General features: G+C 39.5%; 3 protein-coding genes across 4 annotated transcripts; all 3 read left to right on the top strand.

The window, feature by feature from the left end:
* Nucleotides 1-513: 513 nt before the first annotated feature.
* On the top strand, nt 514-2049 carry LOC133711841 (uncharacterized). Its single transcript, XM_062137927.1, has 2 exons — nt 514-815; nt 915-2049. Exons 1-2 carry the CDS (start codon nt 514-516, stop codon nt 2047-2049), a joined length of 1437 nt encoding a protein of 478 aa, XP_061993911.1.
* A 1113-nt stretch (nt 2050-3162) lies between these two features.
* Nucleotides 3163-6986, top strand: LOC133711840 (uncharacterized). Its single transcript, XM_062137926.1, has 4 exons — nt 3163-3753; nt 3855-4022; nt 4211-6251; nt 6445-6986. Exons 1-4 carry the CDS (start codon nt 3163-3165, stop codon nt 6984-6986), a joined length of 3342 nt encoding a protein of 1113 aa, XP_061993910.1.
* Nucleotides 6987-7330: 344 nt separating this feature from the next.
* LOC133712428 (uncharacterized) lies at nt 7331-10914 on the top strand. Of its 2 annotated transcripts, none has more exons than XM_062138532.1 (12): nt 7331-7469; nt 7577-7659; nt 7995-8086; nt 8171-8242; nt 8348-8386; nt 8501-8558; nt 8645-8690; nt 8777-8822; nt 9248-9441; nt 9545-9652; nt 9746-9829; nt 9934-10914. In XM_062138532.1, exons 1-12 carry the CDS (start codon nt 7465-7467, stop codon nt 10649-10651), a joined length of 1545 nt encoding a protein of 514 aa, XP_061994516.1. In that variant the 5' UTR covers nt 7331-7464; the 3' UTR covers nt 10652-10914. The 2 variants fall into 2 exon arrangements, with proteins under 2 accessions (XP_061994516.1, XP_061994515.1); XM_062138531.1 differs by having other exon boundaries at nt 8642-8690.
* The last annotated feature ends 1433 nt before the right edge of the window (nt 10915-12347 follow it).

The following is a 12347-nucleotide window of genomic DNA, read 5'->3' as shown; positions in this document are numbered from 1 at the left end:
AAAACTTTGTCAAAACTAACGCCAATCTTTTTGTGAAACCAGAGCTAATTTTGTTGCTTCTCTTTTTGTATTAGGAGAAATAATATTTGGAAAAAAAAATATAAAACTTGTTGTATGGCTATGAGTTATATCTAAATAGAAAATAAAATAGTTAAACAAAATATGAAGTAAAACAGAAAGAAAAAAGAAAAAAAAAAAAAAACCCATAAATGGAAGTAACTGAAAAGAAAAAAGAAGGAAAAAAACCAACATTGACTCTCTCTCTCTCTGAGCCCTCTTCCCTTTGCACTCGTTGACCTCACCTTCTCTCACCGTTGCTACGCCGGCTGGCGACGGCGACGCCGGCTGGCGACGCCGACGCCGACGCCGACGCCCGTATTCTGCTTCTCCGCCACCCCTTCGGGGAGTGGTGGAGGGACTTCTGCTCCACCAACTCAATACAAACGAGTCAGGTATGACGACTCAATTTGCGATGAGATCCAAAAGGTTCAAATTGAATCTGCACCGACTCAGATGGCTTCACCGGAAACCGTCAACCACCCCGCTCCAATGAGCTATGCAAACTCGCTAATGCAGCCATTGGGACGACTATCGACTGCAATGATGGAAGATTTTGTTCTTGGTGAAGATGACTACAAAATTACTGAGGGTAAGCTTGGACCCAATATTTCTTTTTCACAAAGAGTAGAAGATAAGCTTGATTTGGATTGGTCATGTGCTGTAATTATCAAATTGATGGGTCGACCTAATACTGAGAATGCTTATGATTTTATGAAGAAAGCTTTAACCCGAAAATGGACATTGAGGGGACCTTGGTAGCTTATTGATGTACCCAACTCGTTTTTCATTGTTAAGTTCAACTTGTATGAAGATATGGAGTATGCTTTGTGCAATGGACCCTGGATAATTGCTAGGCAAACTCTAGTGGTACAGAAATGGCGCCCAGATTTTGACCCTGTTGAGGAGAAGATTAATTGTATGGCTATCTGGACCAGAATTAATGGGTTGCCTGTGAAATACTTCAAACAATACACAATGGAGAAGGTTGGTCAAATGCTGGGTAAGGTTGTCAAGGTTGACCAACATACCCTGGCTCAGGCAAGAGGTAAGTTCTGTCGAATTTGTGTAGAAGTAAATCTGAATGAGCCATTGAAACCCTTTGTTGAACTTGATGACAAACCTTATGGGGTTGTATATGAAGGCATATCCACCATTTGCTTCAATTGTGGTGTGTATGGGCACGTCAAAGACCATTGTCCGTATGCGAAAGCTGCAGAATCTGCTAAGCCAACTGTTAATGATGTTCTTATGGTGTCTACTCGTCCAGATACTATTGATGAACCTATTACCAAACCAACTGATGTTGGCCTCCAATCAGCTGATAATGTGACAGTGAGTGAGGCTTCACAGAAGAATAGCTACATGGCACCTACCAATACTGGAACTGAGACGAACAAGGCCAAAATGGGTCCCTGGATGATTATGAACTACAAGAACAGAAAAGGAAACAATGCCAATCAAAGGAATTACAAAGAAAAGATTGGTACTGGATCTAGATTTACACCTCTGCAGACTGATGTCAATGAATCTGGAGAAGTCTCAAACATGACACAAACTCCTACCAAACCTGGGAATGGAAATAATGATGCAACGAATGAACCAAAGATTGTGAAATTTTGGAAACGAGTACAGGAGAAGTCTGATATGGCTCTGTCAAATGATCACACATTGAAGAGTAAGACTACCAAGGAGGATAAGAAATTGAAAAGCAATGCTACTATGGAAGACAACATTTCTATTTCCGCTAGGAAAGATGTTTCTAATGCTCGTGTTCCTTTGTCAGAGATTTCAAATCATAGAAGTGAGGTTAGTTTTGGTGCCTCTATTTCTAAGATAAATGGTGCTAGAAAGGGAGGTAAGTTTGCTATTTCTTCTTCTGCTAATAACCTTGTCCGTTCCCCAATAATGAAAGGAGTGTTTAAAAGTGAAACTACAAAGATTGGGTCTGGTTTCACTCTTGAAAGTCTCAAGAGTGGGACTTTCATGTAGGGCTGGCTTGAAATGCCGAACCTGCCGGAACCAACCGGAAACCGGCCGAACTGGAGGAGTCGGCGCCGACCAAAACGGCAGCCGGAGGTGCGGTACGGTAATGCCAACTAAAGTGGACGTCGCCGGCTCGGCACCGGTTCACTTAAATCAGAGGTTCGGTACAAACCGAACCGGCCGAGTAAGTGATTATTCCAAAATGAAAGGAATAATCCGCCTTAATACATTCCCCGGACTCGAACCTTGCACCTTCTGAGTGTAAGCACGTGCCTCATCCACTGGACCACTAGCTTTACTTGTCATAATTCGTCCCCACATTAGTATTTAGAGGCTCGAAAATACATTTAAATATTTATATCCAATTCTTTCTTCTCTCTCTTCTTCATCCACAAAGTCTCGATCTTCTCTCTTTTTTATCCAGTCAAAGAACTCTCTCTTCTTTCCCAGACCTCATCAAACTTCTCTCACTCTCAGCTTCATCTATCACCACAATAGAATCAAAATTTTTCTTTATATCCTCTGGGATCCTCAACTCTGGTCTCTTTCTTCTTCGGTTCTTCCTCCTTTGTTTTTTCTTCTTTTCACTCTTCTTCCACCTCTGTAGTCTTCCTTCTTTCTGTTTCTTCTTCTTCCTCAAACTGCAATCCTCATCTCCTTCACTTGGCTTACCGATGATCGGACTTTTGAAATACCGGCCGAAACCGACCGTTAAAATCGGTAAACCGAACTTCCGGTAACCGAAAGGTCCGGCACGGTTACGGCTACGAATTTGGCGAAACCGAAGGCTTTCGGTACGGTAGCGGCTGAAGCCAAAAAATCCGGCAACCGTACCAGGGCCAGCCCTACTTTCATGTGTACTGATGCAACTTTTGGACACTCACCACCTGAGGAAAACACTAGAAATATGGATTCCATTAGTGGATCTGATGTTCACAATATTGGTGAGAAGAATCACCAGAACCAGTTGGGTTCAAATGTAATTATGCAGGTGATTACTGTAGAAAGTGATATTTCTGATAACATGGCTCCTATTGAGTCAAACTAGTCCTCTCCTCATGGAGAGGATATGGTTGTTTCTTGAACTAGGGTTTCAACCCTCCCTTTCTCCTCGAATTAATGGATAATATCTTGTTTTGGAATGCTAGAGGTGCTGGGGGTGGTGATTTCAGGTATGCTATTGTGGACCTAGTGAAAATGAATAATACTGATTTATTGGTGATTTGTGAATCTAGAGTGCAATTCTCTAGAGCTAAGGATCATTTACTGAATATTGGTTTTACTGATTATGAAATTGTGGAAGCCAATGGCTTTTCTGGTGGACTGTGGCTTCTTTGGAATAGAACCAAATTTCAAATTCACATGGTGGACTCCAATTCTCAATCTATCACTGTTAAGGTGTCTGCAAATGGAGTTTCTAATTGGCTTTTCACCGGCTTGTATGCTAGTCCTTGCTCGAGCACTAGACAAGGCCTATGGAGTTACCTCACTGCAATTTCAAAGTCTACTCAGCTTCCTTGGATAATTATAGGTGATTTTAATGAACTTGTTTCTTATTCTGATAAAAATGGTGGTTCTTATGCAGAAAAATTTGGTGGGTTAAAAACCTGGGTGCAGAATGAGGCTATGATTGACATGGGATACCAAGGTGCTGACTACACTTGGTCAAATGGAAGGGTTAAGGAAAGATTGGATAGGGTTTTTGCACTAGTGACTGGAGACTGCTATTTCCTGAAGCTAGAATTGTTCACCTTGCTAAAACCAAATCTGATCATTGTCCTATTCTCCTGAAACTTCAATCACAAATGCAGAATGGTAGAGTGGACCCCCCTTTCAGATTTCAAGCTATGTGGATGCAACATGAAGAGTATAAGGAGTTTGTTACTAGTGCTTGGAATAACACTGCTGGTAGCTTGTTGGAAAAAACTAAAGGACTTGCTACTAATTTGTCTACTTGGAATAGAGATATTTTTGGTAATGTTTTTAGAAAAAAGAGACGGCTACTTGCTCGAATTGCTGGCATTCAGAAGCAGCTTTGCTTACATGAGAATCCCTTTCTGTAAAATTTGGAAAGAGATCTCATTAAGCAATATGAACTAGTTAGAGATTAGGAAGCTTTGTTATGGAAACAGAAATCCAGAGATAAATGGATTCAACATGGTGACAGGAATACCAAATTTTTTCACATTACTACAATGGTGAGAAGAAGAAGAAAAAAGTGGATGGTCTTTTTGCCGAAGATGGTACTTGGAGTGAGAACCCTGCAGTGATGAAGAATATTGCTAAATCCTTTTTTCAAAATCTCTTTACTATTGAAGAAGTTCCAGACCTGCGTTTTACCATTCCTAATCTCTTCCCTACCGTTGAATTAACTAACATCAAAGAGTTAGCTGCTCCTGTTTGCTATCAGGAAATAAGGTCTGCTTTATTTTCAATCGGTGGTATGAAAGCTCCTGGGTTTGATGGGTTCCCCGCTTTATTCTTTCAAAATCATTGGGAGCTCTGCAAAGTGGAAGTTATAAAAATTGTTACTAATGCGTTTATTGAGGGTAGAATTCCTGAGGGTTTAAATCATACGTTGATTACTTTGGTTCCAAAAGTTCAAGGACCTAAACATATGCATCTCTTTAGGCCAATTAGTCTTTGTTGTACAGTGTACAAGATCATTACCAAGATTATTGTTTCTAGAATCCGACCTTTCCTAAAGAAGTGGATAAGTCCAAATCAAGTGAGTTTTGTTCCTGGTAGGCATATTTCAGACAATGTTATGGTTACGCAGGAGATTCTTCATAAGTGCAGGTATGCCAAGGGGAAAAAAGGCTTTCTGGTGTGGAAAATTGATCTGTCTAAAGCTTACGATAAGTTGAATTGGAACTTCATTAACCAGGTTCTCTATGAACTTCAGATTCCTGATCAATTGACTAAACTTATAATGCATTGTATCACTTCTCCTAGTTTTCAAGTGATTCTCAATGGTGATTTATCTGATAAATTTTCGGCTGGTAGGGGAGTTAGGCAAGGTGACCCCCTATCTCCTTACATATTTGTTCTCTGTATGGAAAAGTTATCGCATTTGATTCATTCTGCTACTGAGGTTGGACAATGGAAGCCAATTCAATCTTCGCAATCTGGACCTCTTGTTTCCCATCTTTTCTTTGCAGATGACATAATTCTCTTTGCAGAAGCTTCCACTACTCAGGCAAAAGTTCTCAAGAAATGCATGGACTTATTTTGCAGCCTCTCTGGACAAACGGTTAATTTTGAGAAATCAAAAATTTATGTTTCTCCTAATGTCAGAAATAATCTTGCTAAATCCATTAGTAGAACTTGTGGATCCCCTCTCACCAAGGACTTGGGTAAGTATCTTGGGATGCCCCTTCTCCATTCTAGACTTACGAAGCACACTTATTCTGAAATGGTCGACAAGGTTCATAGTAGGCTTGCTGGTTGGAAATGCAAAACTCTTAGCATGGCTGGTAGACTCACTTTAATTAATTCTGTGACTGCTTCTATTCCCATTTACACCATGCAGACAGCCAAAATCCCTATTTCTACCTGTGATAGTTTGGATAAATTAAACAGAGATTTTCTTTGGGGTGACTGTGATGGCAGGAAGACGGTACACTTGGTGAATTGGGATAATGTTTGTATGCCTAAAATTAGGGGTGCCTTAGGCATTAAGAAGACTGCTGAGATGAACCAAGCACTGCTAGCAAAAGTTAGTTGGAGACTTCTTCAAAAGGATGAAGGATTATGGTGTGATATATATATAGCTAAGTACTTAAAGCATGATGATCTGCTAAGCAATAACTATAAACACCCTGCCAATTGTTCTGCTACTTGGCGCAGTATTTGCTCTAGAGCTGATCTCTTAAGAAAAGGGGTTACTTGGAGAATTGGGGACGGAGGGACTGCATATTTCTGGACTGATTATTGGTCTGAATGTGGAGTTTTATCTGATCTCGCAGTTGATCCTTCTATGGTTGACCCTAGTTTGCTTGTTCAAGATTTCTGGGAGGGAAAGGATTGGGATATTACCATGCTTTTCGCTTGCTTGCCTCCTGAAATTGCGGCTAAAATCATATCTATTCCCATTGATAACTTTGGTGGTAAGCCCGATAAAATAATATGGAAGCACACATCTGATGGAAACTTTACTGTGAAGAGTGCTTTTAGCAGCATTGGTGATCATTATCAACCTGGTGATGGTATATGGAAGTGTATCTGGAGCTTAAATTAATATACATCCAAAATTGAAGATTTTTGCTTGGTTACTGGCCAAGAAAAGGTTGCTTACCAATGCGCATCGTGCTCATAGACATCTCACTAATGACCCAAGTTGTATTCACTGACCTGGTGAGTCTGAGACTCTTCTTCACTTATTTAAAATCTGTCCTAAAGCTTCTACTATATGGAATGAGATTGGTATGCCTGTCACTATGGCTAGAGCCTTTAGACTGGACTGGGATGATTGGATTGCAGCAAATTTGTTGCAGAAGAATTGCACATTCCTTGGTTTTCAATGGTCTCAGCTCTTCATTTATATTTGCTGGTTTATTTGGAAATGGCGCAATAAAAGCATCTTTGATACTAATTTTCAGAAACCTCACAACGCTGCTTCTGTAATAATTCATTACATTAGTGAATGGGCTAATGGTAACATGAAACCCAGAGGCAACTCTATTATGAGAACTGAAATGCTAAGCTGGCTGAAACCCTCTCCTGGTCATTTCAAATTGAATGTTGATGGTTCTAGAACCCATAGTGGGTTGATTGGTGCTGGAGGAGTTATAAGAGACAATGATGGAAACTGGACCTATGGCTTTATGAGAAATCTGGGCAATGGTGAAGTGCTTAAAGCTGAGGCATGGGGTTTAATGACTGGTTTATCCATTGCCAGCCATATTGGGAAAAAAAATATAAAACTTGTTGTATGGGTATGAGTTATATCTAAATAGAAAATAAAATAGTTAAACAAAATATGAAGTAAAACAGAAAGAAAAAAGAAAAAAGAACCCATAAAAGGAAGTAAAACTGAAAAGAAAAAAGAAGGAAAAAAACCAATAATGTAAGTACAACGAAAAAGTACCAAGTTTCGAACTTGGGTTGCCGAGAACAAAATCGAAGCCTTCAGCCAACCGCGGAACACCGAAGATTTATAGATTCAACACCTACTAATATATTTCTAGCTGTTTTGGGTTTGGCTGCAGCCACTCAACTAATTACGCGTCATGGCACAAAAGACAAGACGGACCGCGTAAGTTTGCTCTCCAGTCCCGCCCTATATATTAAGCCCCTTCAAATTTCAAATTTCAAATACTCAGATCTCTCTCTCTCTCTCCTCTCTGGTCTCTCTCGACGATTTCCATTCTCCCGGAGCCACCGAGCTTCTGCATTTCGTCAAGCTAACCGAGAGCGAAGATGAAGTAAGTCACAGATTTGCTAACTCCTCTCTCTGTTTGCTTTAATCCGGATCGTATAGCCTTATTTTTCACTTTGAAATAACCTTTCGTTTCTCTGCGATGGTCTTCAGAGCCGAAGATCAAAGCCAGCTACAGCTCGTCAAACGCCAGGACATCGACGACGAAGACGACCTCTTCCAAGTGATCGATAAGCGTAAGCTTCACGACCTTCGCTCCTATTCAATTTCCAATTTCCGTTCACATACTTCAATTCTCGATTTCTCTCGTTTCGCTTTGCTTCATCGATCTATGCTAATATTTATGCTCTCAAGCTCGATCGCTTGATTTGCTTGATCACAAAACTGCTTCGCTAACTGGATTTTCAGTCAATTTTCAAATTTCCGATGGATTTGCTTAGTTTTTCTGGTTTCGTAGAAGTCGAGTGTGGTTTGGTCACGATTTTCAGATTAGACTTAAGATTGTAAGCGAAATTTGCTTCGGAAGTGACTAAATCGGAGTTGTAATGGAGCAATGAGTTTTTGAGTGCAGTGATTGCTCAGGGAATCAATGCCGGAGATGTTAAGAAGCTTCAGGACGCAGGGATCTACACTTGCAATGGTTTGATGATGCACACCGAGAAGGTATAGCGAATTTCACCTCTAATTTTTCGAAACCGTAAATGTTCAAGTTAGATTTCCTTACTGTACGTGGTTGTTGTTTGGCAGAACTTGACTGGAATTAAAGGTTTATCTGAGGCCAAAGTTGATAAGATTTGTGAAGCTGCTGAGAAGATAGTGGTTAGTGCTTTACCTTGCCATAATCTGAAATTTTCATCTGGATTTTCAGAAGTTTTTCGAGTGATAGTTTCTTCTCAGTTTTCATTACTGTTTTTTCTTTTTCAGAACTTTGGATATAGTAATGGGAGTGATGCTCTAACCAGAGTAAGTTTGAAGTTGTTTGTGGTTTTAAGCTGGCTTAAGTAATGCAGTCTTGAAAGTTAGTTACTGTGGGTATGAATGTGAACCTCAGAAGTTGACTTTTGTTTTGGTGTATAGAGGAAGTCTGTGATTCGCATTACAACTGAGAGCCAAGCACTTGATGAACTATTAGGCGGTAATCTTTTGCTATTAGTTTTTCAATCTAACCTTTATCATACTCAGTAGTTTATTTTCATTTGATTCTGTGTTAATAAATAGCAGGTGGGATTGAAACTCGAGCAATCACAGAAGCCTTTGGGGAATTTAGGTGAGCACTGGTGTCCATAATCCGAAATATTTCTTTGAGTATCACTGCTGTCCATTGCTTGTATTAAACCTAAACTCTGATTTCAGGTCTGGGAAAACACAGCTTGCGCACACACACTGCATAACTACACAGGTTTGTCTCTCTCCTTAAGTTGTGATTGTCTTAGCATACTGGAAATCATGGCATCACTGTGCAAAACTCTGTTGTGGTCTTTCACTAGAAGTCTGGCATTTGAGTAGTGAAATGTTAAGTATACATTTACTGTGATTTTCAGTCATCTTGCATATCATTTAGTTTGATTAACAGAGAAATTATACACCATTAAGAAGAATGTTACTGAAGAAGTGATAATTGTGGGTTTTGAACTGCTGCAATGCCATGCCAAGTACAGTTGAATGCCAATACTGCTTTTACAACTGTGCATCCCATATCTGGTCTTTCTCGCATAATAAACCAGTAGCTAGCTTAAGATTTCCATACTGAAACATGCAGTTTGATTTAAATACCACGTTCTATATATCAAGCCTTGCTGACTGAGCTTGTTTGCTATTTTTAAGCTTCCTACTAACATGCATGGAGGGAATGGAAAGGTTGCTTACAACAAGGAATTCGATTCTCACAAGTGTAAGGCTGAGAAGGAACGCCACTGTGCAAGCAAGAAGAATGACTTCAATGCTCACAACCAAAAGGATAAGGAGGGAAGCAAGAAAGACTTCAATGCTCATGGATCCTGGTTAATGTTCTTTATGATGTGAGAGCAAAATCTGTACTATAATTTAGCCTAATTTCTGAGTTTGCCTTTGTGTTTTCATGACTGATTTTATGTTCTGGATCCCATTTGTTGACTTTTGAAGGTTGCTGCTGAAAAGGAAGGTTGAACCAAAAGCAACAAATGTGGACAAAGTTCTTAATGCGAGCAAGGAGGACTGTGATGCTTTCAACCATTCTGCTGGAGTCTCCTGGTAGCTACTTTTTCTGTTTTAGATTCTTATTCCTTTGTTGGTTTGGAATTATCTAAAATGAAACTTGCTGAACTCTGGAATGGCCGAGGATAGTGATGAGAATGGAAGCAAGAAGAAGGTGTTTGATGTTCAGAAGATTGCTGCAGCTGGAGCCAGCCGGTTGATGTTCTTTTTAATGTGAGAGTTCTCATCGATTTAGTTCAATTACAAGATTTGTAGATTTCCTTGATCTAATATTGTGCAATATATTGCTCTGATACTATGTGCTTGTTGTGGTGAAGGTTGCTTCTGTTCACTCTTCCGTTGGCAGATTCTCAGAATGTGGAGCACTTGAGATTGGCCCTGACCAATCCAAATGCTTATTGCTCATTAAGCGCTTGTGTTGCACCTATTCCACAGTCTTTTACTCTTCACGGACTATGGGATCAGAATTTTGTCAAGATTAGTGGAATAACCCCCTTGAAGTCAATTCATCTAAGAGGAGTTTCAACTCAAGATCTTCTCACCTATTGGCCAGACCTGTCTGCAGATCGAGCAATCCATGGGAGAATCAACTGCTTTTCATTTTGGAGGCATGAATGGGGATCCCATGGTGCACATATATGTGCAAGGTTTGGCTGCAGAAGAATCGACTATTTCAATTGGTCTCTTAAACTTGCAAGCCAATGCATCAACGACCTTGAAGCTCTTTTTGCCAAATACGGGATTATTCGGGATGGAAAGACCATGTATGATCCAAGATATGTACGCAGCATTATCTTTCGAGAGCTAGAGGTGCATGTGTTGGTGATATGCAAGCCTCTGCGTGACAGTTACATTCTCTTTGAAATTCATTTTTGCTTGGATATGACATTGGACTTTGCGGATTGTACCAACTGGTACAGGGAGGATGCGAGTTATGTGGAGTGCTATGGGGAAAGCAATAATCTGCAGCCAATAGTTTTCCCTTCTAATCCGCTTCCACTTGAAGAACCGTCTGAGCCTCGTGAAGAACTGTAACCGATGGGGCTTTCATGTTTGGATAGAAAACTTCTGTCTTTGGATATCGAATTCTGCTTTATATTTCATGGTGATGGAATCTGTCTTTATTATGTTACTAGGTACTTTCTTGATTGTTCTCCATACAGGAACAAGCTCTCATAAGAATCTGCTGGCTGGTTGTAACAATCGACATGGACGTGTGTCAAGGACTGGAGTGGATATAGATTTAAGAATCCAACCAAATGAATAAGAGAGTCCAATAAGAAATGGAATTCAAAACATTCGACAGGATTGGAATGAATATTGCTGACAATTTCACTCAAAGAGTTCAAGAAATTTGTGTGACAATATCAAACCAAGAGCTGTTAACAATTCAAATTAATTACTTACACAATATCTAGGAACGTAAAAGTCAAAAGGAGTTTAATCTTAATTCTTGTTATTTGTTTTTGAATTTCTTTCAATGAGAGAATAATTAGATAATCTTAAGAAATTAACTATTTATTGTACTTATTTCAATAAAAGAAAAACGTAGAAGGAATAGTTGCTGAAGAAATATTATGTATTTAATGACAAAATTATCACATAGCAATTATAAAAAAAAAATATTAATAAAAAAAAAAAGCTTCATTGTGGGTTCTTCCTATGTGCCTCCGCCAATAAGTAGATACATTGTGTACACCTTCTTGTTATCGTCGAGATCTTCTCCATTCAAATTTCAATTATATACTCTGCGATTGAGATTCAGTTGTGCTTTTGGTATCCATTATATTAATCTCTTGATAAAATATATATTTTCCTCCTTTTTTCGGCTGGGAATACTACTTGGTTAAGGAAACTACAGCCAGCCTTTCAGGCCCCTCGTTCACCAAAAAAGGAAAACTACAACCGCGCACAATTATTAGACTTGGCGCTTAAGAAAAGTCCGAGACTCCCACGCCTATATATGAAAGAGATGGGAGAGGACTGCAATACCAGTACCCAATCTTAACATGGAGGTGATCCTCGACGGCAGCCTTCCCTCGGAAATTCTTGTCGAGATACTGTCTAGGCTTCCTTTCCAATCACTACGACAATTTCGTTTTGTATGCAAGTCATGGCGTACTTTAATATCAAGTTCATATTTTCTTATCAAACACACCAGCGTCACTGTTGGAGATAGAAGCAGGTTAAAGTTCCTATATATATGGATTAAAGCCACCCCGATTCATACACTATGAATCATTATTGAACAAGGATGGTCCTGTTGCACCTAGGAAACTTGTTGCCCCTATGTGCTATTAGTTGATTACCAAAAGCTCTGGAAGTTTCAGGAGATATTTGGACACGTGCTTCATGCCAGCTGTTTCCAGTCATTAAGTCTCTTTCATCAGCTAATTAATTAGTTAATTAGTTACTCATTAGTTGATTAGGATAATTAGTTAGGTGTGTGTAGGGGGTTTTACGTTGTGTATAAATAGCAAATTGCTCTCTCATTTTCTGTAATGAAGTATAAAGAATCAATATACGAGTATACACTTTTCTCTCAAACTTTCTTCTTCTCCATTTCATTGTTCTTCTTCACAAACCCTAGGTCTTCACTGGTACCATGGCTATCATGGTATCAGAGCCCTCATAGATCCAGGACCTGTGATTCATGCTTCCGCATCCATTATCTTAGTGCAATCTCAATTCTTGATTCGGACGATCTGTGATTTGAAGCTTCGATTCTCTT

The sequence above is a fragment of the Rosa rugosa genome, chromosome 5, assembly GCF_958449725.1.
Source record: "Rosa rugosa chromosome 5, drRosRugo1.1, whole genome shotgun sequence".
NCBI lineage: Eukaryota > Viridiplantae > Streptophyta > Magnoliopsida > Rosales > Rosaceae > Rosa > Rosa rugosa.
Note: the sequence above shows the minus strand (reverse complement) of the source record. Positions and strands in the feature narration are given on the sequence as shown.